General features: G+C 40.6%; 2 protein-coding genes across 9 annotated transcripts in view; one reads left to right on the forward strand and one right to left on the reverse strand.

Moving 5' to 3' along the window:
* Window positions 1-122: 122 nt before the first annotated feature.
* LOC113033145 (IDNK gluconokinase) lies at window positions 123-6,971 on the reverse strand. Of its 7 annotated transcripts, none has more exons than XM_080309251.1 (7): window positions 6,855-6,971; window positions 5,613-5,778; window positions 5,257-5,338; window positions 4,795-4,825; window positions 4,549-4,635; window positions 2,717-2,760; window positions 123-1,957 (listed from the first exon to the last, which is right to left on the reverse strand). In XM_080309251.1, the coding sequence occupies exons 3-7, from the start codon at window positions 5,292-5,294 to the stop codon at window positions 1,588-1,590; spliced, it is 570 nt and encodes a 189-aa protein (XP_080165377.1). In that variant the 5' UTR covers window positions 5,295-5,338; window positions 5,613-5,778; window positions 6,855-6,971; the 3' UTR covers window positions 123-1,587. The 7 variants fall into 7 exon arrangements, with proteins under 7 accessions (XP_080165377.1, XP_080165379.1, XP_026042353.1 ...); XM_080309253.1 differs by having other exon boundaries at window positions 4,539-4,635; XM_026186568.2 differs by lacking the exon at window positions 5,613-5,778 and having other exon boundaries at window positions 6,855-6,965.
* Window positions 6,972-7,292: 321 nt separating this feature from the next.
* Window positions 7,293-24,610, forward strand: part of frmd3 (FERM domain containing 3) — a 56,327-nt gene continuing 39,009 nt past the window's right edge. For both annotated transcript variants that reach the window (XM_026186563.2, XM_026186565.2), the window contains exon 1: window positions 7,293-7,796. In XM_026186563.2, the coding sequence (XP_026042348.2) occupies window positions 7,692-7,796 (105 nt within the window). In that variant the 5' untranslated portion in view covers window positions 7,293-7,691. The remainder of the gene's footprint in view (window positions 7,797-24,610) is intronic.

Here is a 24,610-nt window from a genome sequence, read left to right on the forward strand (position 1 = left end):
AAGAAACATTCTCAGCAGAGAAGACACTGTGCAGAGTTTTCTAGGGCTCTAAAACAAACAAAGATGCTTATGTGACCTGACTATCTTTGGGTTTGTTGAGGACAATCATCAGGACAAATAAAGAGCTTCCATGTGTTTATTCCAACTATTAAAAAGATCAGCATCACATCATTTATGATCAAACACTCGAATCGTCCAGAAGTCCAGGGTATGTGGAGAAGTAACAAAAAATGTCCAGATTGAAAAAGAAGGCAAAATTAGTAATGAAATACGTGTGTGTTTGTTTTTTTTAGTTAAAGGATTCAACTAAAGGAGATTCGTCACATGTTATCACTATGAAAAGAAGAGAAACACAGAAAAACCTAAAAGCTGGTCACTTAACAAAAAACAATTAGCACCATCTTCCACTCCACACAAATCTATCTGGCCTTAATTAAGCACTCTGGTCTTAGCAGTACAGCAGGGCGGTACCTAAGGCAGGACACACCCCCACAGGCAGAAATCACAGCAGGCTGTAAAAACCTTTTATCTTCACCATGGCATATTCTTAAAAGATACCATCCTTAAATACGCACAAACCGGTTCAGTTTCAAAGCTTACACACATACACACAATGCATTTATTAGAATGGCACCTAAATATTTAAATGTTTGCAACCAGCTAGAACTCTCGAAAATCACACATACTGTGTATTCCACTCTTCACTAAATAACTAATGAGCTCGTCAAGCCTGCCACACTCTGTGGTTTTACATCAACACTGAAACAGTGATTTATTTCTCATCCTCACTACAAACCAGACATTAATTAGCTATTCAAAAGGGACTAGAACAACAGTAAAGGCCACACACTCTGTGTTGTTCTACTTAGGCAAACTGCTGGTGCTAAAATGTCACATGACAGTGTGATTACACTGATGTTCATCATCTTAGTCTGTCATGTTGACATGTTAATCATTTCTATCACAGCTTTGTAGGTATTTAGTTTTCAAGTATCTAAAAATATTAATTTTGTCCTAATAAAGGCATTAATCATACTTTTTATTACTGCCGAGGCCTTTAAATCTATTACAAAATTTACAGAGATGTTATATTTCTGTAAAATTATATAGATTTAAGTTTATATAAAAATGGGCTCCATGTTGTATTTAACTTATTCACCTTACATGCTAAAGATGCCCACAGGGACCCCAGAAGGAGACACCACACCAGCCTCGTGGAGTCACAACTTTCCAGTCTTTGTCCAAGCCTGGGTAACTAGGAGGGGAACATCAGGAAGTGCATCTGTGACAATATAATAATCGAACATGTGGATTCATCTACTGCTCAACTGTTTTCAAGATATTCAAGGGAAAGAGGGAAAAAAAGCAAACATCTGATGTCCACTGTCAAGCTCGTGTGCCAGTCCATCGAGTAGATGCTGGATGTTTTCAAATAAGTGGAAACTGTGACTTCCTGGTTGCTGTGGAGAGCCACACAGGGAATCACCAAAGTCATTCAAATGTAATCCTGCAGGATCCTGAATATTTGCTGGAATATCAATGTTACAGCTGCTAAGGATCCCATGTGGTCTGTTGTGGTGGTCAAGGCTACGCTGGTAGCCCTGACCTGTGGTCGATTAAGTGCCTTTCAACCTCCACAGCCATATCATCGATGCCCCTCTGGATGTCCAGTGTCAACACATTCTCCTCATCAGACGGAGCCTCTAAAGTATCAAACTGGGAACGCAGCATGTCGGCTTTCATATAGTGACCCCTCCGGGCCACCATCCTCTGGTAAATGAATTCATAGTCACCACGAAGGAAAAGAAAAAAGACATCAGGAGAAGCCGGAGGGAAGATTTCTTGGTCTGTCTCCGAAGGGGAAGTGAGGGCTTTGGAGCCATGGAGGAGGATCCGTCTGTACTGGTGCTTCAGTGCAGAGCACACCAGGAGAGCATCAGAGCCTGAACTCCTCTCTCTGTGACAGGAAGACATGAACATATGTACAAAGTTGCTGAGGGCAGGAATGAATAACTACTGAAGTTCAGACTGAAAAAAATAAGCTTAAAGTAAACTTTAGTCTCAACAACTAAAGAGAAAAAGATTGACGCAAGGACGAGCGGATGGAGAAAAATAAGTGCATCTGAGTGTGGAAGAGTTAAGCAGAAGGACTCTTTGATGTTGCCGCTGACGTTTTTAGAAAAAGACGACACACTTTTTGCTTCTCCCTCACCTCTTTTCCTCACTTAATCTGTCTTTACTCCCCAAACTGTTTTTCCTGGCTCTCTGGTTTTCATCTCAAGTTTCACGACCATCGTTGACATTTTTTCTCTCTCGACAATTTCATGCCTGCACATTCTCACCTCGCTCCTCTGCTCTTCATCTCTACCTCTAAACCCATCATCTTCTCCTTTATGTCATAAAAAATACCTGTTTTCATGAAACGTGTGTGTGTGCAGTTGGCTTACAGCAGATATTAGGGTAAATTGCCACAAAACACTGGCGGCCATCAGTTTTACCCCCTCAGTCACAAGATTTTTAGAAAACTTGACCTCTGACCTTGACTGTGAGGTCGAGGTCAAAATCCTGCCGCCTCGCCCTCCTTTTTGTAACCTTTGATGTGATGACAACACCCCCCACATCAACCTTTAAAAGGCTGATGGTTTAAAAAAAAGCCAATGTTGTGTCCTTTGAAATGATAGAACTTATGTATTTGTAGAGATTGGTTAGCGCTCACCTCTGAATGACTTCGTGTAGTTTGAGAAGCCACGGCAATCTGTCCTGCAGAGACAAAGAAATGCAAACACTAAACACAAAAACTGATTTTTGTTGTGCACAGCTTAGTTTAAGATTGTGTATTTAACTCCTTTAAATAGTTTTCCAGCTGGTGTGTATATATATATATATGGCTAAAAGAAAAGTCACCACATGGATTTAACTACACAAATAACTAAGAGCCTTCCGCTGGGTAATTACTGCGGTGAATAACGTGTTTCGGCTGGCAACAAATGATTTAACACAAACTAACGACATGAGCAGCTCCTCATTTGTTAAAGAAACATTTTGAAAGACATTGTGGAAAAAAAGGGTCAAATTATTGACTTGTATCAAGCAAATTGTAAAATACTCGTGGCCTTAAGAAAACCACATATCAGTGACGCTAATTGGGGAAAAAAGAGCTCTGATATTCCTGGAGGCAAAACAAAAAGGTCATGTGGTCTGAGGAGTCCAGATCTACTCTGTAATGAGTGGAAAGAAAACGGTAAAGGGTAAGAAGAGAAGAGGATGAAGTGCTGCAGTCATTAACCCCACTCCCTACCACACGAGCCTGTTATGAAGTGGGGTTGCTACAGCTGGTCAGGTCTAAGGTTCAGCAACATTATGTGCCCAAAAATGAGGTCAGCTGACTACCTGAGCCTACTTAACGATCAGGTTTTTCCATTAATTAATATTTTTATCCCTATTGGCAGGGGCATATTCCAAGATGACAATACCAGGATTCATCGGGCTCAAATTATGAAAGTGACTATGGAAGCGTCAGACATCTTTTTAACTCTGTGACTGGACACCACAGGGTCCACCTTTAAAGCCCACTGAGAATCTTTGAATTATGCTGGAAAAGACTTGAAATCTTGTCTGTTTCCTTCAAAAAGACATTTGATGACCTTCCCTGTACTCTCATTTACAAGTTAGAATACTTTGGTATCCGTCAATGAAGATGTGATTTAATGACTATTACAATAACTTCTGGGTAACAGTTTTCAGCAGATTAAACCCAGAGAAGGTACTTCTCTCACTTTTGACAATCAAACATGTGGTTCAACCTATGCAAGCTCCTCAGGAACACAGAGGCTGCACAGATCTGACTCACTCCCTTGCATGCAGGTTTCTGAGCGCGCTCATGTCCTGTTTGGTCACGCCAACCTCAACCTGCCAACTCTAATAGTAGCATGAAAGACACATTTTGCCAGAGCCTGACAGTAATCCTGTATTTACATTTCTGCTCCACTCCTCGCACATCATTTATTCTCAAACTGCCAACTGTTGACAATTTTTAAAATATGCCAAAGGGTTGGACGGAGCACGTCCCTGGGTAATTCTCCTCGCTGTTCAAAGCAGACCTCTGAGTGGGAGGTTATCATCTGCCACCAAACACCGCTACCGGTGAACTGCTGCCAAATGCTGGCGGGGGCTCCTCTGCCTGTAAGCCTGTATACTCAACTTTGGCAGGAAGCCAGACAATTGTTTGGAGGGCTCCCTTTATTTAAAAAGTCAGCATGGATGGGAAGGAGATGAGCCCTGAACAAACAGATAATAAATGACTGAACTGAATTTCAGGACTGACGGTTGTTATGAAAAGTTCAGCATCGCTCCCTGCTGCTTTCACTGTCTGCACGACTGAAGCTCCCTCCGGCTACTTGTGGATTTTGTGCATTTCTGTAAGTCAAACAGAGTTATTTAGTCCTGACAGAAGAGAGACTGAACGCCATAAATGATTGACATGTAAGTGAAGCAGACAGAATGCACACTCACACTCAGACACACACACACACACACACCTGGGCTGACCTGATCTGTAAGCGCTTCACCGCGAGACATCTTCTCGATGTTCTCCCGTGGGTGGAAGTCATCCCCTTCGTACAGGGGCCAACCCAGCTGATGGGTAAACACACATGGACAGAAGAGTATTAGGCACACAAGGAACCAAGAGGGAGGTGTGTGTGTGTGTGTGTGTGTGTGTGTGTGTGTGTGTGTGTGTGTGTGTGTGTGTGTGTGTGTGTAGGGAGGTTGTTGGTTAGAGTTGAGGCTACTTACCTTTTCAGATAGGAAGATCCCAAAGGTGCTTCTATATTTAAAATAAATAAATAAAGAGTATCAAGGACAAAACTGGTTTAGCAACATTTGAGAAATGTTGCAATAAAACAACTGTCAGCATCCTTTAATATCATAAAAATATGATATTATTATTAACTAATTTTGAAAATATTCACTTTTTTTGGACCTTCTCTTTTAGCTGTGAGAATTTTCTACTTCTTTTTTGTGCTGTTTTCACTGTCTTAAGACATTGTTTTTATGTCTTTATTTTGTGTGTTAACCACATTGAGTTTACATGTAATAAAACGTGTAATATAAATAAAATTGCCATTGTCTGTCAATATAATCTCTATTAAACAGGGTATCGTTATATACTGATGGTTATAATGGTACAGAAACAGCTCATTTACTTTTGTTTCACAAAACTTATGCATGAAATACATGAACATACTGTGTACATACTTTCCACAACCCGAGACTCCCATTATGATGTAGATCATCCTGGTTGTGGTTCTTCATGCACTATATTTAAAGCAGGTTTTTCCTGAAAAGGATTAAACAAGAAAAAGGAAATAAATATATCTGATTGTAAGATTTTAGAGCTTTAAAGTTTAAATCAATATTAATAAATTATTGTAAAAATACATCATTAGAAGTGAAAAGCACCCACTGAACATTTTACTTAAGTCAAATTAATAATGACAATCGTGAGAACTAACTGGCCATTTTATTAGGCACACGTGTTCAACTGCTTGTTTACACAAATATCTAATTAGCCAATAACACAGCAGCAACTAAGTACATCAGATGTGGTCAACCTGCCGAAGTTCAAACGGAGCATCACAAAGGGAGATGAAGGTGATTTGAATGATTTTGAATGTGGCATGCTAGTTGGTATCACGTGGGCTGGTCTGAGTTTTTCAGAAACTGCTGATCTGCTGGGATTTTCTCACACAGGCATCTCAAAGGTTTACAGAGACTGGTCTAAAAAAGAGAAAATATCTCATGAGCATCAGTTCTTTGGGATGGTACACAGTCAGAAATCTGGGTGTAAACAACATGAAATTCTTGATCTATCCTGTCTTATATCAGAGCTTTAGCTAGAGATGGAGTGGAAATGGTGTGGGGGATATTTCACTGGCACACTTTGGGCCCCTTCAAGTAAACACCACAGTCTACCAGAGAACTGTTGGTGACCACGTCCATCCCAATGACTGTTTTCTGGAGTCATTGGTCCATCCCTTTATAACCACAGTTTAACCATCTTCTGATGCATACTACAAAGCTCACAACAAGTCCTGCGTTGTAACAGCAGTACAGGCTGTTGCTGGTGGTGTAATGGTGTGGGGAATGGTTTTTTGGCACACTTTGGACCCCTTGAAACTGAATTGACCATCATTTAAACCCTTTATAACGACAGTGTTGCTATCATCTGATGGGTGCTTCCAGTAGGATGCCAAGCCACAAAGCTCAAATCATCTCACACTGGTTTCCTAAACATGACAATAAGTTCACAGTCGCCAGATCTGAATCCAGTAGAGCATTTTTGGGATCTGCACCTGATGCTATCATGTCAGTGTGGAGCAAAAACATCTGAGGAATGTTTCCAGCACTTTGTTGAATTCATGCCATGAAGAATTAAGGTAGTTTTGAAGGTGAAAGGTGGTCCAACGTGATACCTCATAAAGTGGCCGATGAGTGCATGCATAAATGTTTTCTATAGCTGATGATAGTTTCCTTAAGGACTAATCTGCTGGGTTGTTTTTTTTTTTTTTTTTGCTCTGTCCAGTTAACTGGACGTTTAAACTGTAACCGATGCCGCCGTTATAATGAACGGGTGGAGCTTCCGTAGCTATAAAAAGCGATCAGTTCTTAAACGCGGAAGTCCAGCTGAAGTGCAGCCTCCCACTAAAATTCAATTCAATCTTTACTGGCAGACTTTAGCACGTTTACAGTTGCTGTTCGTTAAAGAAAAACTAGCCTCGGTTTTACGTCACGAAAAAAAAAATCAAGCCTTCCTGAAAAGCTGAAACAAACAGTAACAAAAATGTGAGACCTGCCTGCTAAACGTGACTCCGGCGCAGGAAAGAGGCGATAACATCCCGTGAACGAACGATTTGACCATGGCCTCTGGCTGTTTTGCTAAGGGACGTGATGACGCACTAAGCACGTCGCTTACGTTAACAATTAAAGGGACCGCGGTGTTGCGTTACAACGAAATTGACTCTGACGTCATTACCGATTAAATTAATTATTTAATCTCAGTTTGAGTGTCGTTACAATGAGGAAATATCAGTAACAATGCATATATATTATATGAGTTTTATTATTTATCGCTAACGCAAACATTTAAATACATATGGAAGGTAAAGATGCCGTTTTTGCAGCATCAGCAACCTCTGAAATAATACTTGTTATAATTGGTAAATAGTTATAATCAAAGGGTATCCACAGGGCAGGGCAATCTACGCTCGCCAGGTCTCCCGTGTCATTTGGACGTAATTGCAATGAGGAGCAATGAGAAGGGTCACAAGACACTTGTGAAGTGGGGTTGAGCCAGAGGGAGAGAGAGAGAGAGGAGGAGGAGGAGTAGAGGGAAAACCATCCTCCGTCCTGTAGATCCATCAGTGGGCAGGCTGGAGACGGATGAAAGCTCTCCTCCCATCCTTCTCTGCTGCATCCATCCGCTCTCTTATCCATCCATCTAACCATCCACCACCCCATCCACCTATTCATCTCCAAGGGCGTCTCAAGGGGTGACAAGACCCGACTGAACGGCAATGTATACGCGGACGCGTGCGTGTGCGTGAGTCATCCGTGTGCGTGAGCCTCTGCGCGCGTCTGGTCTTGTCTGTGGAACCTCCGACATGAGGGGCTGAAACAGAACCGACAGAAGGATGAAAATGCTCCGGTTTCGCAGCCCCAGCCTCCGCTCCTTGGACCAGGAGATACTCTGTACGATCCGGTTACTGGACGACTCCGAGATCTCCTGCAGCATTCAGGTAGATTAAAGCCCTGCGCGTCTCATCTACCAGTCCATCTCGTAGTCTTTGATAATTGCGAATGTCACGTGGACGCAGTGGATCAATTTTACGCAGGCATGGAGAATTAAAACTAGGGGCTGCAACAACCTCACGCTTATGATTATTATGATTATTATGATTATTATTATGATGATGATGATGATGATGATTATTATTATTATTATTATTATGACTCGTCGTTTAATAAGCGCTTTCTCCTTAATTTCCCTTCTGCTGTAAATTACTGGAAAGGTTGCTGCCTTGCTCAGACGATTCAGGCAGTGGAGAGAAAACAGCAAGCCCAGTAGCGATCCATGCATTTGCGTTGTGGTCACCGTGGCTAGATGTGACTGCCATAGAGTGAAGTCTCATGAACTTTGATTTATAGAAGATAAAACGATGGAGCGCCATGGGCGTGGTGGTGATGATGATAGTAGTGATAACATGGACGGAAACTGTTTGAGTTATTGATTGCAATTATGAGAGGCTGTGGCTGGCTGAGTGGGAGAGAGACGGAAACACTGATGTGCTTTACTTGTGTGGTCTCATTTCTGTTTGCCACAGAGATGATAATACATACCCTCTACCAGCAGCAGCAGCAAGTGTCTTTATCAGACAGTGAAGATAGTCACTGTAAAGCACTGAGTTCGTGATGCAGGTATTTATGCTGAGCTATCTCCATTGCGGAGAAACCGAGTCTATAACTATCACTTTCAATTGCTTTTTGCAGTTTGACCTAACATGAGCTGCTGAAAAGATCTGCAACTTACTTTCAGTTTTTTTTAAATTTCTGTTAAAATAAATGTACCCACATATATACCAAGAAAAAAATAATTTTCATTACTTTAAAAATGGGCTTGTGAATAATATTAACAGGAAAAGATCAACTCTGTGCTTTAATATCTTTAATGTCACATAAAGGTGTGGCATAAGTCTTTCCAAAAGCATCCTTTGCTCTGCTATGTGTCATGTGTTTGTCAGAAGTCCTCTTATTTGAAAGAAGAAGAAGAAGACATTTTTTGCTACTCTCCTAGTGTAGTTGGTCCCACGTTTGTCCAAAAAGCAAAATATCGTTGGTTTGATTCTGAAAAGAGACACAAATCCCACCGGTGTATGTCAGAAAGGGCATGTGTTGTAAAAATAAAAGAAAATAAAATCTGCCATACTGTCCAGTATGTGGTGATACTGTGTCTGATCAGTAATCTTTTTTTAATCTGAAATGAAAATTTCATCTTTAAGTGAAGACATTAGCTCAGGCAGACTGATAACCGAAGCACAAAATTAAAACCACAACAAAACTGAAATCCTGTCAAATCCAAATCAATGTGCTTTGTAAAACCCGATCCTTGGATCCAATCAATGAATCCTTTAACTATCCTCACCTGAGATCTAACGCTGGGACGTTTTAAGACTGCTTGAACAAAGGAAAGTATAGATTCCTCCAGTCTTCACAAACAAACTAAATCCTGTGAGGCTCCACAGCCCCTCCAGCCCTGAGCTGCAGCTGTTGCCAGAGAGATAAACATAAAATCCCGTCAGTCTTCCAGTTTATGATGCATTATTACACATAAAAATATATGAAATGCTGAACAGCAAATAAGTGCCAAGTCACAATATGACTGGATTCTATTGCACTGTGCTATGGTTTTTTTCACTTACATCTTCAGCACTGCACCAAATCCTCCACACAGCTGAAGCACCTTGTTGACAAGCCTGAGTTGTACGGGGCTGAGGGCGAAGTGAATGCTCAGAGCTCAGAGCGCCACCTCTTCTCGCCCTAAACCGCCTTCGGAGCGAGTTGTCCGCTGGTCTGCTGTTTAACCCGAAAGACTGAGAGCACTTGCTGCATGTCAGACTAGCTGTCTTGCTGGTTTCCTGCATGTACTCAATCAATGATTTAAAAAACATCTTCAGGTCCAGTGGAAGAGAAGGAGGAGAGCAGAGAGAGGAGAGACGAGATTGGCTCTGTTTTCTTTGTGTTTAGTGCTGATAATGCATGTACAGTTTCGTGCTTGCGTCTCTGAGAGCAGAAGAATGTGTTAAACTGTGTACATGAGTATTAAAGCTTTTACTTTTTTTTTTTCCAGGAGATGTGAAAGCGTGTGTGTGCTTTTATCCATGCGCGAGAGTATTTATGAACGATACGGAAATGGACGTTTATATTTCTAGCTGACTGCATTTTCCAGGGCTTTCTTTAATGGCTTTGTGTTCCGGTGCTGAGCTGCTCCTTCCTACATATTTCATGATGTTTCCTGTGCTCCTCATGCTACACTTCTGCTTCTCAACAACAGCGCGTCTCCTCTTACCGCTGCTAGGAGACCTCCATCTCTTACTTTATCTGCTCTTTTTTTTTCCTCTTTGCATTTCTTATTTTGTCAGCTTTTCCCAATTGTCCTGCATATGTAGGTCAGAATAAAATGACAAACATATAATGAAAATAGGAAAATTGAAAGAACTGTGTGTTTGAATAGTTCCTAAAATGTACTTCTGAGCACAAACCACGACTGAATAGAGTGTAATGTCAGTCTGGGATGCCCTTGATTCCTTTAACTTTTCTCTAAGGCATCAGTTCAGTTGACTCTGGATTAAAGACACTGGTGCATTAGCTGCTCCCTTTGGGGACACAGTATTTGGCACTGCATAGATAATCCTGAAGACTTTAAAGTCTCGAAACACCCCACCCAGTATAATTACTTGTAAGGCAATATCCAGCGCAGTGCAGAAAACAAAGGGATGTTCAAGTGACTTGAACAATTCAAGTAACTTTGCAGTCGTTTTGCACTTTGCTAGGTACACCTATCCTATACCTTGTTGATGTCAGAGGAGAATGATGAGGCAGCTTTGAGCCGACAGGAAGGCAAAAGTAACTCAAATAACCATTTGTATGCAGAAGACCATTTCTGAACACACAACATCTCAAACCTTGAAGCAGGTGGGCTAAAGCTGCAGAAGACCACAGTGGGTGCCGCTCCTGTCAGAATAAGAAAATTGAGGCTCACCAAAATTGGACAATAGAAGATTAGAAAAAGGTTGCATGATTGGATGAGTCTCAGATTATGCAGTGACATTTGGATGGTAGAGTCAGAATTGACCATAAACAGCATCCTGCTTTGTATCAAAGGTTCAGGTTGTTGTCGATGTATTGGTGTGGGGGATATTATCATCAATTAAGCATAATTTAAATGGTACTGCCTACCTGAGTGTTACTGCTACTTCATGATCACAGTGTAGCCACTTTCTCTGATTCTCATCATGGATGTGCAGCTGAAAAACAACTGCTGCTGCTGTTTGTTGCTGCCTGCTGCTAATTAAGACAGGTCTGAAGGCAAAAGGAGGTCCAACACACTAAAAGCAAAGTGCGACTAATAGAGTGACCGGTGAGTGTAGGTAGTAAACATGAATGATATAAAACAGGCTTAATATAAAGGACGCGATAAGGGATGATAAGTTTATTTTCTTTACAGTGAAAGTTATGAATAAATGGTCTTAAATTTAACCTCTTGCTCTCTGGAGGTCTCCTTACATGTGGTGCATTTACTGTCTGCTTTAAATGTAACAAATATACGATTTCTGCTCATCACGTTTGGTGGAATTGCACTTTAGAATCTCCAAAAAGAGGCTCGATAACTAAGATAAATAAGAGGCGATACTGACTGATTTTTATAAGGCTGTTGTTTGAAGTTTTAATCAAGTAGAAGAAAAAAGTGTCAATATTTGCTAGAAGTTTTCAATCTCATTCTTCCCCGGTGATACAGATAACACTCGCATTGTATTTCTGTTGTTGGAAAGCTTGTAGGAGCCAATTAGGACTCGGTTCTATAAATAAGAACCAATTTTTATCCAGTCAAGAGAATGAAGCGCTACCAAACACTGAGGCAGTTTGAAGCTGGAGTTGCTCATGATTGTGTATGGTGCTGTTTATTACTGAAGTATGTTGGAGGTTAATTGGCAGTATAAAGAGAAAGCAAACTGACTGCTTAAGAAAGCTGGTGTCAGACTATAATTCGTCAGACACGGCTGATCAGTGTGTCATCCAGGTGCACCATCTCGTTTGTGGCTTCCTTAGTCTCTACAGAGCCCGAGGATTTTCACTTTGGCCTCGCAGTTGTGAAGCTGTTGCTGGTTACTGACTGATTTGGGAGATGGTTTTTCAGGTCGACAATAAAAATAGTCTGAACGATTAATTTATTTGAAAAAATGCGCCAACAGAATAAAGCGTTTGTTTTTCCGTCACATCTTTGTGTCCGTTAATGAAAATATCAGACTTTAACTCCAAGAGCTTGTGCTGAGCTTAAATTGATTAAATCAGATTTATGTAGGGAAAATGTGTTTGTTGCTGCTGTTATGCTGACCTTTACCTGACTATAGATCACCCTGATGCTTTTTTGTCATTGTTATTAGTTGATAAAAATATGGGGTTAGGTATGAATTCATCATTTATATTTTGGCTGCTCTCTTTAGGGGTCACCACAGCACATCATCTGCCTCCTGTTATCCCTTGCATACTCTTCTGTTAGAGCCTTTCCTCTCTAACTTTGTCTCAAAACACTCCATCTGAGCTGTCCTTCTGCTCTGCCTCCTCATTTTTGTTTTTTGTTAGTGCTATTGTCTCCACATCATACATCACAGCAGATCTCACAACCATCTTGCGATCCTTCCCTTTCACTTGTGCTACTATCCTTCTGTCACAAATCACCCCTGTCACTTTCTACTCACTCCACCTTGCCTGCACTCTCTTCTTCACCTCTCTCTCTCCATTGCTTTGAATTGTTCTTTTATTTTAAATGTATATTTATTTGTTGCCCTAGTTTCTAAATGCTGAATGCCAGAAACTGTTTGAGAAATCATCAGTTAAATGTAAACATTAGTGGATATGGTAAGGTGACTTTTATTTTTGTTTTTGCATTTCACAAACAGCAAAGAGCAAATGATTAAAAATTAAACTGGGTTTCAACTGTGTTGACATAATCAGGGCTGGACAAAACCTGAAAGTATACCAACCTAGTAAAACAATAGGTTAATTTAAAGCTCTAGTCATTTACAAACATGTGAAAAAGAAAGTTTTCACTGGACTCTGTCCAGTGGGGGAAAAAGTTCACAATTTTTATTTCCATTGGAATTAAAAAGGCTCGTAGCAGCCAGGTATACTCATGCAAGTGTAAACATCTCTATGGAGCACAATTTTTGGCAGTTTGCTGGTCTGGATCATTCAGTTTGGTGTTAAGACCATGCCATGATCGCCCCAGAAATTTCACCCCAACGTCTGACCTTACAATGCTCAGATAAATAATTTAAAAAAAACCAAGAGCTACATTTTAGAGTTCACAGGCCTCAGCATGATAAATGTCAAAGTTCATGATGCACAATTAAAAATGGACTGAAAAGGCGTGACTTTTTTAAGAGCCACAGAGCCACATTTGGAGAACATCAAACACAACAAATCAAGTATAAACACCTCATACCGAGCGCAACGGGACAACATTTTAGGCTTATTTTGTGCCACAGGACCGGGCACCTTGCAGGCTCTGAGTCGACCATGACTTTCTATGTATACCAAAGTCCATTTGTTGGGCAGCTGGAGCTTGGCAGAAACTGGGTCATACAACAGGGCAATGATCCCGAGCACAGCAGCAAATCTACAACAGAAAGTCTGAAAAAGAAATGAATCAAAGTGTTGCAATGGCCCGGTCAAAGTGCAGACATCAAGCTGATTGAGTGGTGGGATGTTAAGAAAGCTGTGCATAAATGAAAGCCCACAAAGCTCAATGAACTGCAGCAAAGTTGTAATGAAAAGTGGGCCAAAAATCCTCCACAACAACGCGAGAGACTGATAAAGACACTGAGACACACCGTTGCTGCCAAAGGTGTTTCTGCAGGCTGTTGAATCAGGGGAAACACTTCGTTTTTTGTGTATGACTGTTATATGATTACGAGGAACACAGGACACATAACATCACTGTCATTTTTTCAATTTTCTTCACTGTAGTGCACAAATTTGTTAAAAAGGCTCATTTACAGCCTAAAACAAATCGTGTACTGTGTGGCATTCAAAGAAACCTGAAATCTAACTGTTGGGAGAACCTGCAACAGCAAATATGAAGTTGGAAAGACAAATTAAAGGGGACAAAAGCTTTTTAAAACCATGTTTAGAATAGAATAGAATTCAACTTTATTGTCATTGTCATGTCACAAGTACAAGGCTACGAAATGCATTTTGCATCCATCCAGAAAGTTCTTTAGCCATAATATAAATATATAGATATATTACAGAAATGGGTCTGTTATAAGTATGAGGGTACAAAATATGGGTCTATTATGGGTATGTTACAATGTACGCGGTATGAAGGTATGTTATGAATATGCTATAACTATAAGTATGTACAGGCTATGAACAGGATATAAATATGAAAACTATACAGAAATATGAAATATAAAACGATACAGTTTTGCCTCGTAGTCTTTAAACCTTTCAACTTTTTGTTTGTTTTTTCATCAGATTTGATCCAGTTTTAATGACCAGATTGATAATAAGTTCCCAGATAAGTGGCCATTTAGGAGACATTTTAAGATTGCTGCTGAGTGAGGAGACTTGCTTCTGAGAAAGACTTTTTATAATACATATAAATCTGACTCAGCAATATTGAGAGGTATATACGACGAGCACTTCTGTTCTAGTTATAGTAATATGGATTGGGATGCGGTTGTGTGTGTATCAGGAAGAACGACTGGATTTCTCTCTCTTAGCCTATGGTCTATGACTGGGAAAATATTGTCATACAGGACAGTGACAGCCTCCAGAAGAGTGTAATCATGTTTAGGAGAACATATTGACAGCAGTGTATAAGGCAGGCAGAGAGCGAGTGGGGATATGTGGCATGTGCCTGCAGCCTACATCCTGGAGGTTGGAGGTGAATGAGTCCAACCTGCTGCTCTCATGTTCAGTGGCAATGTTAAGTCCAACCAGCCGAAGGGGAGACGTCAAGATCAATACACGGTGGCGTCCTCTGATTTCCTTTCACTCGTTTTCCTCCCATCCTCTCTTCTGTCCTTCTCCTCTTTCTCTCTATCATCTCCCCCGGCATCTTAACTTTCCGCTCCTCCAACTCTCGCTCCCTCTTTCACCCCACTTATCCTCTGCTCCATTTTCAGCTTCGCATTTACCGCTCCGACCACCTTTTCTCACTTTCTATTTTTGCCTGCCTCTCATCAATATCTTCTTTCTGTCTCCTCGCCCCCCCCCATCTCCTCCACTCTCTTCTTTCTCTCCGTCCCTCTCCTCTGTGACAGATCATGTATAATTAAGGGAGATCACTGTGCTTCATGAGGCCAACATCAGTCAGCTGTCAGCGCTACACCATGCGGGTGTGTGCAAACGTGGATGTGTGTGTGCATTTGGAGGGACCATGAAAGATTTAAAAGTTGCCACCGAGCCAAAGTTCTGCAATTATGGACATTAATTTGCTACAGATAAGAGAAAGACTGATATGGCAGTGCAAAAGCATGATTACAGGGAACTTTTTGAAGTTTGTAATAAATGCGTTGTTTCTATTATAGTATAGGTCATCAATACGTCCCCAACACAGTCTATTTAAAGGAGCATATCAGCTATGGCATTGTTTTTCACTGTGTTTCCATTCCAGCTGGTCAAGGAGAGGTGTCTGTAGACATCTGTCTGTATGTGTTCAAATAAAGCTGAGGCAGTGCTCTTGTTTTGGCTAATAGGCATTCTTTGAAGAAGCTTATAAATAGCATCAGTTTTCTATTCTTATCCTTCCTGCCGGTGCCTCTTTGATGCTTTCCCGAAGATGAGTGAAGAGAAATAATCTTTTTTTTCTTTTTGCAGCTGAAAGACAGCAGTAAGAGATGAGACAGCAGGGGATAGAGAGGGAGGGACACATCAAAAGAACGGGGTGGATAGGAAACAAAAATGAGATGATAAACAAGAAAAAATATAGGATGACATGGTTGGGTGGAAACACGAGCCGTGAAAATGGCATCGAAAAATCAACAGGGTGTTGGAAGGAACGGGAAAGGAAATGAGGTGGCGTGGCTGTGGAAAAAAAAAGATTAAGAAGATTAAAACATGAAACAGACTTGAAATGAGACTGGCAGAGCGAGCGGATTTTGGAAAAGGAAGACGGGGCAGAGAAAAGAGCGAAGGGTAAACCGGAACACGCGGCGGTATATAAACAGAAAAGAATTCACAAAAGGTGGAAAAATTGGGATTTTAAAATGGAAAAAGAGACAAAAAATAAGTAGGAGTCGAAAAAGTAGGTCACACAAAGCAGGCTGATGTTCAGTGTCGTGGTCTCGTTGGCTGTCACCACACTGGGAGTGAAAACCACTGCAAACACACTTAAACATTTTAATGCAACAGTTGTTTTTATTACCACACATGAACTCCAGACAATATTGGTCATTAGACTTTCTCACAGCAGGACATGGTCCCCTTCAGACGTGCTCTCACTACTGGAAATACTCTGTGGTTTCAATGGTGGTTAATGAATAATGTGTGCTGGAGGCAAGACACATGACATGACTTGCACTCCTCTCACGTGAGCTCAATCGCCCGTGAGTTTGTGCAAAAGAGATAGCAGGTTAATGACCATTCACGGTCAGACATTTGCACTCCTACATACAGATCCAGTGGTGAATGTGTAGAGGAGTTAGAATTTTGACACAGAGACAAAATTTCCAATATTTAATCCGAGACATCATTTTGTGGTTCTTCCTATATAGTGGTGTGAAAAAGATACAGTGCTGTGACCGTTTTGATGATGCTCTGCAGTCCCAAAGCCTTTAAATGGCTGTGTAACTGTTTCCAGACTGATAGATGTGCATAACTTTGTTTCTCATCTGTTTTGAGTTTTTGAGTAGTAGATTGTGGCATAATGTGTTGCTATTTGAGATCTTTTAGCCTACTTCTCTTTTGAAGATGGTTTCTACTGGCTGTAGTTAATAGATGACCGTAGCTCAACAGGCAGAGCAGGTCATTCACTAATTTGAAGTGGTTGCTCCAGTCTGCATCCCTAAGTATCCTTGGGCAAGATACCGAATTCCAAGTTGTTCTCTGATGCATATGTTGGTGTATGAATGTGTGTTAAAGTTAGACAGAAAGCTCTTAGGTGTAGAAAACAAAGTGCTGGTGTGAATGTGTGAATGAAGCATGATGTTTAAAGCACTTTGAGTGCTCCAGTAGAGCAAAGAAAAAAACAACAACCCCTAAATGCTACATAATAACCTGTCCATGTAACTCTTATTTCAGTCATCAGGCCTGGGTGTGGCTCATGAAATTGAGCTCCGGTTTCCAAAAAATTTGATTAATCACGGTTAATTTGGGATTTAATGATAGGGAGTAATTACTTTGTAACACAGAGAGTTATCTTTCTTTTTCTTCATCTTTTTAAAAACGTATCTATGTATAGGAGATATGCAATACAAAAAGCATGCATAAGGAAAAGGACAGTGTTCTTATCTTCTGCTGCGATCACATCTGGTTTATTGAAGCTCTGTCTTAATAGATTCCCCCCTCACTTTTAAAAACATCTGGCAGATGTGGTTAAAGATGCTGACCATACTCTCAAACTGAGAGTTAGGATTTAGATTGATGGTTGCTCCTGTCTCCGTTTCTGTTGTCAATATTGTCCTTTTAAAGCAAGTTCACAGAAAGAACTTTCAAGCAGCTACATTCAATTTATTCGATTGCATGAAGATAATCATGTTATTATTAATGCTTCTTTCAGTGAGGCTGTGTACATAAACCCAACAACCGACATTTGTGCTTGTGTTTTCATGGTTTGTTGGTAACAGAATGAGCCCAGATGCACTTCCCTTTGCTTTCTGCCACATTTCTCTGAATATGCAAAGGCTGACAGAAGCAGACGACAGACTTCTGCATTTCCGAAACATCTTAAAAAGCATCGTTTCAACTGTTTCTGAATTTAGAAAAGGACTATAAATAGAAAAAAGAAAAACAGAGACATAGAGAACAAAACAGTCTGTGTGTTTTTTGTGACGGCATCAATGGCCTCATCGTGTGAATGTGCAAACATGGTGTATCAGCTCTTTTCCCTGGAGGAAATGCACACCCTTACGTATTGTACCATAAACAGAGGAGGATACGTATGATGGACTAATTTGTGCTTCAAACATGCAAATGAGCAAACAGTCAGTTTACAATAACTCACAGGTTTTCACACGCGGCTCCTCTTTTCTGTTCTCGTGGATTTCTCGATCGTTTGGCACAAATGTAAACATTCTGCGGTGCAGAGATAAGACAGCTGCTTCGGTGCTTCCTTTGTATTCATACCAGCAGTGTTGCATCTCCAGTCATGCCATTATCGTCACACCTCTTTTCTCCCGCAATCTGATGACAATCCATTACACAAGGAGCTGCTCTTGCTCCATATAGTGATCTTTTTTTTATTCTTATCACAAAGCGTAACAGCCGTGAGCTCGAGGTGTGCATCTAACATGTTTAAGATCACGTAGGGTAATTTGTGCATGCTTTTGAGCTCATGTACAATGTGTTCATGGGAATCTCTGGAGCACGGCACTGTAGGTGATCATAGGGTAATTATGTTTCCCTCCTGTCACACTGAGGCAAGGTCACAGTCATCATGAGCACTGCTCCAAATTGTACAAGTGTAAATATATTTAAAAATAATGATTTTGAGAGGAGGCACATTAACATTATATTGCAGGAAAACGGCATCTGTGTTCAGGCCCGTCCAATAACGTCGCTGCACCACCTCAGCTGAATTCTGCTTATACACTTTGTCTACAAGATGTGCTAATTCATGCAGTTTTGTAATGAAAAACTTAAACACCCTTGTCACTGCAGTGTGAGCTCAGTTTAATTATTTAGTTCACAGTAGTTTAATGCTTCTTTTGCAATCATAGTAACCAGCATGAACCAGGGGAAGCGCTCCTCATGTGTCTTTGAAAAGTGTTCTACAGAGGTTTGGCAGTCAGGGAAAAACATAATATTGTAATCATCACATCAAAACTATATAGATTTTTGCAAGTCCCTCATTTTTTAGTTTTCCATGTATACTTGTGACCCTGTGTGGATTACAAAACAATCCAAAATAGATCAAAACCTGTGAGCCCAAAATTACTGTGACATCCATGATGAGCATCTGTAAACGTCTGACTATGAGTGCAGAATGAGCTTAAAAGAAAAGCTGGTCTGTAGCTCCAGGCAAGAGTCCATCACTGTTGTGGGTCACTGGTTGAAGAGGTGAAATCAGCACCCTCTCTAATGCAGCGTTTGAGATCAATACTGAAGCTGTGTGAGTTTCATTCTGACACACGGCATGCTGCCTTTTCTCTTTACACTGCATCTTTCTGTGCCGCCTTTCAGTAAAAAAAAGCAAAACAAAGACAGCATAGGTCTCCTAATCAGAGATTTATGGGTAAATGGTGTGATGATAGGAGGCTAGAGAGATAATGATGCTGAGGTCAGACCAAAGATTTCTCTACTTATAAAGTGGATGTTGCATAACCCAGCTCCAGACAGGAAGTGTTTGATCCTCTGCTGCTTTCTTCCAATTATAGAAACTGCATTTCCCCAGTGGATAACTTATGCATTTTCACGCTGTCTATGGAGCTTACTTCAAAAATCTGTTTTAGACTCTGCCGACTATCTCCGTCTATCTTCTGGCGGTCTACAATCAAATTGGTCAAAGTAGCCATGAAGAATAAAAAATTGAATAGATCTCTGCAAATCAAATTAGTCATTTGGTGGAAAGGTAATGATGTATGGAGTACCATGAAATAGTCTTTGAGTGTTAACATTGTGTATTCAATTAAAAAAAGCAACAAATCAATGCTGAACATGCCAAAAATTCAGTTCAGTCACACAGTGGGGAAGGGACGAAAAAGGCAAAGTGTCGTGTTGCAAAATAACGAGGAGAGTTTAAACTCTGTTTTTATCTCCTAGTTGCGTGTGTTCCTTTCCCCACATCCCATGTCCCACACATTGATTTGTCTCTGCAGTATCCTCATCAAGCCTCTGGATTGATCCATTCATTAGCTGGGGGGGGGGGGGGGGGGGGGGGTTGGGTGGTAAACACAAACTGGCTTTAGAAATATTGGCACTGTGAATAATAGGACACATGCACAAAAGCCTACTCGCACACATCCTAATTGGCAAATTAGGAGGAATTGGTCCACTTGTGACTTAAATTTCAATTTCCCTGAAGAGCAGCAGCAATGACAACAAAGAGAGAAAAGCCACAAATTAATGTATCATTTGTTTGAATGGCAGTTACTTGGCTTTTAAACTGGTTGGCGTGGAGGTAAAGAGGGCAAACCATTATTTTTCAATCCCCCACCACCCACCCAGAGGATGCAGATAGGAGTGAGAGTAGATTTCTTCACGGGGGCATCACAGGAATTTAACACTGATCTTCACACAGTGTTTCAACTCAGCCAATTAGGTATGCCGTGTCATGAAGCAATTGCGTCTCAGTTGATAAGGAGGAGTCATAATTGAGCTGGCATGCATGTTAATTAAACAACAAGCGCTGTTTAACTAGGCCAATGTACCCAGGGTCCTAGTGCAGAACTGGTAGTGGTCACAAAGTCATGATCAGAACAAATAAGATATCTGTGATGAACTTCAGCTACACTACATACTGTACAGTCAGAGTATCATCAGGGGTGGGGGAGTACCTTAATCACTATTGTCAGTACATACTGGTAATGTGACTTGCCACACATGCTTACCTCAAAAACTGACATGATGACGCTCCTTAAAGGAAGTTGGTCTCAGGTTTTTTTTTCTGGCACGTTGTACTTGAAACCCCCCACAAAGTTCACAAAATGTTCAAAAAGTTGTTTAAACGCTGCTTAAAGAGTCAGTCCCTAGACTGCTAGAGATCCTCATCACATGCTGCTATGACAATGCAAAGAACCTTATCCAGCGTAATTACACAGAGAGGAAGTGAGGTATAGACTTCTAAAAGTCAAGTCAATAAAAAGCTGGACTAAACTTGCATTACTGAAGCCCTGATTAAGGGGTAGAGCAGGCTATTTCTCCTGAGGAGAATCAGAATCTCGTCCGCCCCCATGTCTGAAATCCAATTTGTTCTGTGCATCTGTGAAAATGGCATCTCCCCGTCCTTACCTTTCATAGTAATTTTAACAATTTAGGGACAGATGGCGATAAAATCTAAACGTGTAAGTCAGGCTGCAGCTGTGGCCACACAGAGGCTTAAAAGTGAGACAATTACTGGAGTGAAAGACCTCCAATGACTGTTTCTGGTGATTTCTCAAGGACAGAGTCCACCAAGGCTGTTGGTGAGTCGCGTTTACACAGGAAGCAACTATCAGCACATCCCTTAACACATCCCAGCCTGATTCTTCTCGGCTTCACTACAGCACCAGACACTTTAACACCCACTCGCACAATGTACACTTTCAGATTTTCAGTTTAAAAATTTCACGATTGTTTATTTTATTTTAATTCACTTAATGTACATAATTCAGTTACTTACTGCATATAATGTGGTCTGTTGGTGAGTTACGTCCTAACAGGAAGCAACTCATCAGTAATAGTCAATGATGTTCAATCGATGACAGGCAAACTGACAGCTGGCAACACAAAGTGGGTGATCCTGAGTTAACATTTTCTCAACTTTGAGGTGAGGAAATGCAGGTGAATGATGCCATTAATTGGCATATGACAGGTTGACAGGTACATTAGAAGGTTCCCTAGGCAACCTGAACCTGGAATATTGCAGAATGATGCGTGATGACATCAGCAACGTGATGGCAAGAGACAACAATTAATATACGACAATAAAAATGCAGATGATTGCGATATGACAGGGTGGTAAACACATCAGAAGGTTACCTAGAAAATTTGCATCACTTTGCCACTGATGGCTGATCAGACGTTCCAGGCTCTGGTTGTCATCCTGCCCTCTCATTGGTAGTTTCTTCAAGTACTTTGAGGATGAGTAAAGTTTGAGTCTGGACCCACGCATTTTATGCCGCCATTGCTTATTTCGCCTCTTGTCACAAAAAGGCGAGGATGGATGAGTGTCATTAACTTTCTTTAGTTGTTGGTCTCCACATTGCTGCTACTTGTTCCTTGTGTAGACACTTAAAAATGTTCATGCTGACTAGGCAAAATCATTCAAACATTCGAAAACTACAGTACTCAAATACTCAAATTAAAATAGAAGATTTGGGGGAAAACCCTGAAAACTACGTGTTTCCACACAACTTTTCAATTGGGCATTAATCCATGTGTTCCAAGTTCATTTCCCAAAATGTAATTAGCTTTGTAAATGAATAATAGACAGACACAATAAAACATCTGTGTCTTAATGGTTTTTTTTGTTTTGTTTTGTTTATTTGGCCAGAATTTGGACTGGACTGGCTGTAAGGAGGTTAACCATGGTAGTGGATGGACACACACACTCGAGCACACATGTCAACGTGCACTTTGCTTGTGCTAAACTGACTTCGCTCCACACTGAGGTTCTATTTGCAGAGTGTGTATGCATCTCTGTCTTTGAGCGGGGCTGAGAGAAGAGCACTTTGCCATCATTAGGTGAGATCATGTAGAGACAGGATGACTGGGTTAATCTTTAATGCCCAGCCTTTGGATATATAAAATATGTATTCAGGCCTTGTTGGACATGACATAGACTCTTTACATCTCTCTTCCTCTCTGCTTCACCAGTCAGTCTCTCTTTTTTATTCACTCGTTCTTTTAGCTCTATGTTAGCTGCTCTCAGCCTCTCAGTATGTTTGGCCCTGTTTCACTCTGTCTGGTTTGTTTCTCTTTATTCTCGCTTGGCGTCAGTCCAACACTCTTTGCTCCACGAGCGTCTGCCCGAGAACTAGACGGAGAAAAGGTGTCGTTTGATGATCTGGCTGGAATCAGCTCACAGCGTGGCTGTTTTTATTCCGTTTCGTCTATTTTTCTCCTCCCTCCATGGATCTCTCTCTGTTTTCTCTTCAGATTTAACATCTTAGTAACACTGTTGTCAGGGATCAGCCAAAAAAATCCTAAAGAGATGTAGACAGATACACATCAAAATGCATGGATGCTGATGGAGAAGTGCAGCTTAAAGAGACAGAGAGTGATTTTTTTCTAGGTTATTTACATACAACCCACAGGTGAACATGGACACACTGAGAATCGCAGCTTGGACACATTTGACTAATGTTACTGGTGATATACTGGTAAACCTGGACCAGCCAGTAGGGACATGCAGCAAACAGGATTACTGACAGCCAATTGATGTTGTGGTGATATAACACAGGCCACAGGGGAAATCCACCTAAGACTGCTGTTGAAGATTTTTAATACAGTTTTGGCATCTTGTATTCAACCAAACACCCCTGCAAAATCCTCCACGTCACATATTATATAAAAAATGGTTTAATTAAACTGGACAGGTTTCACCAAGGAAAAGGTGAACATATTTAATGATGGTGTGAAAATAGTTGCATAGTGGTGTCAGCAGCTCCGCTTATCTTTACGAGGATTTACAGTGAGTTACGGCTCATCATTGAACTGTCACAACTTTATTGTCTGAGTGCTGTTGTAGTGTTGTTACATGCTTGCAACAGGCCTCTTTATTGACTCAAAAATCTATAAAACAAAAATCTGCTGTATGCTCAGCACTAATCCACTTAGAATCAGACACAGTTAGCAACTAGCTGGCAAACAAATTTGAGCATTTTGTATCTCAGGACCTGGATTTATTCAAAGGATGTCAGATGTCCAGAACCACAATCCAATTTCCTTGCTGGTTGTGTCACAGATTGATCAAAATTTAATCTTAAGAGGTGGTGATGTGACTGTGATGACCGCAGCCCTGTCAGATGGATTCAAAAACCCTGATCATTTTACAGCTATAGCTAATAGCTATAGCAATTACTTCATTCATTATTGTGTTTAAGTCTTTCTTTTTTAATCTTACCTTTAGCAGTTTAACCATACTTTACAATTTCGCCTGGTTCATTAGCAGTTTCTCTGCTAATCACATGTTTAGTAAAATAATTTAAAGGTTTTATTTATCATTTCAGGTAACAAAGCTGTTTATCCACTATATTTAGTTTGTAATTTCAACTCATAAATAACACTATTAGCTAAGAAGCATGGACTTTAAGAAGTTAAAATACATCCTGTGCTTTTAGCAAACTGTTTTAGGCATAGCATTAGCTAATAATTATGTTTGTAGTTGTGTACCTGGTTTTAGAGTCATTTGTGTATTTTAATCATGTATGCATTAACTGTTACCATTGAGGTAACAGTTAACTCCTCTGCCTGAAGCTGTTTAGGACCACTGAACAGGTTGAATATTAATAGGTTGAGCTCATCTTTACATGTATTCTCTGGCTAATGCAAAAGTACACTGACCAAAATAAGGCTACTTCAGAGGCAGCTCATGTTTCAAACCACCTGCAGATACCTGTGCAGGTATCAGACATTAACACAGTCGTCTTAATGTTAAGACACAGACGATTTATATTTTTGAACCTCTTTTTCTTAAATAGCAGTAATTTGGTACTCCCAGCACTGATAAACAATCTAGCTGATTCTCCTTTACTGTTGGTTGCACTGACCTGGAAATTCTGGCTGTTACAACAGTGTATCTTTGTGAATTGACTAAGGCTGTGTTTAATGTTTGCTTTGCTTTATTTGGTGCGTAACAAATACAGCCACGGTGTCCTGGACACATATAACTGTTGGTTTTTGAGTGGCTGCTGTGACATTTACAGCAAACATCTTATTTTCAGAGGCTGTTCTGTCAACACCTTGAGTC

The sequence above is a fragment of the Astatotilapia calliptera genome, chromosome 12 (genome assembly GCF_964374335.1).
Source record: "Astatotilapia calliptera chromosome 12, fAstCal68.1, whole genome shotgun sequence".
NCBI classification, from domain to species: Eukaryota; Metazoa; Chordata; class Actinopteri; order Cichliformes; family Cichlidae; genus Astatotilapia; species Astatotilapia calliptera.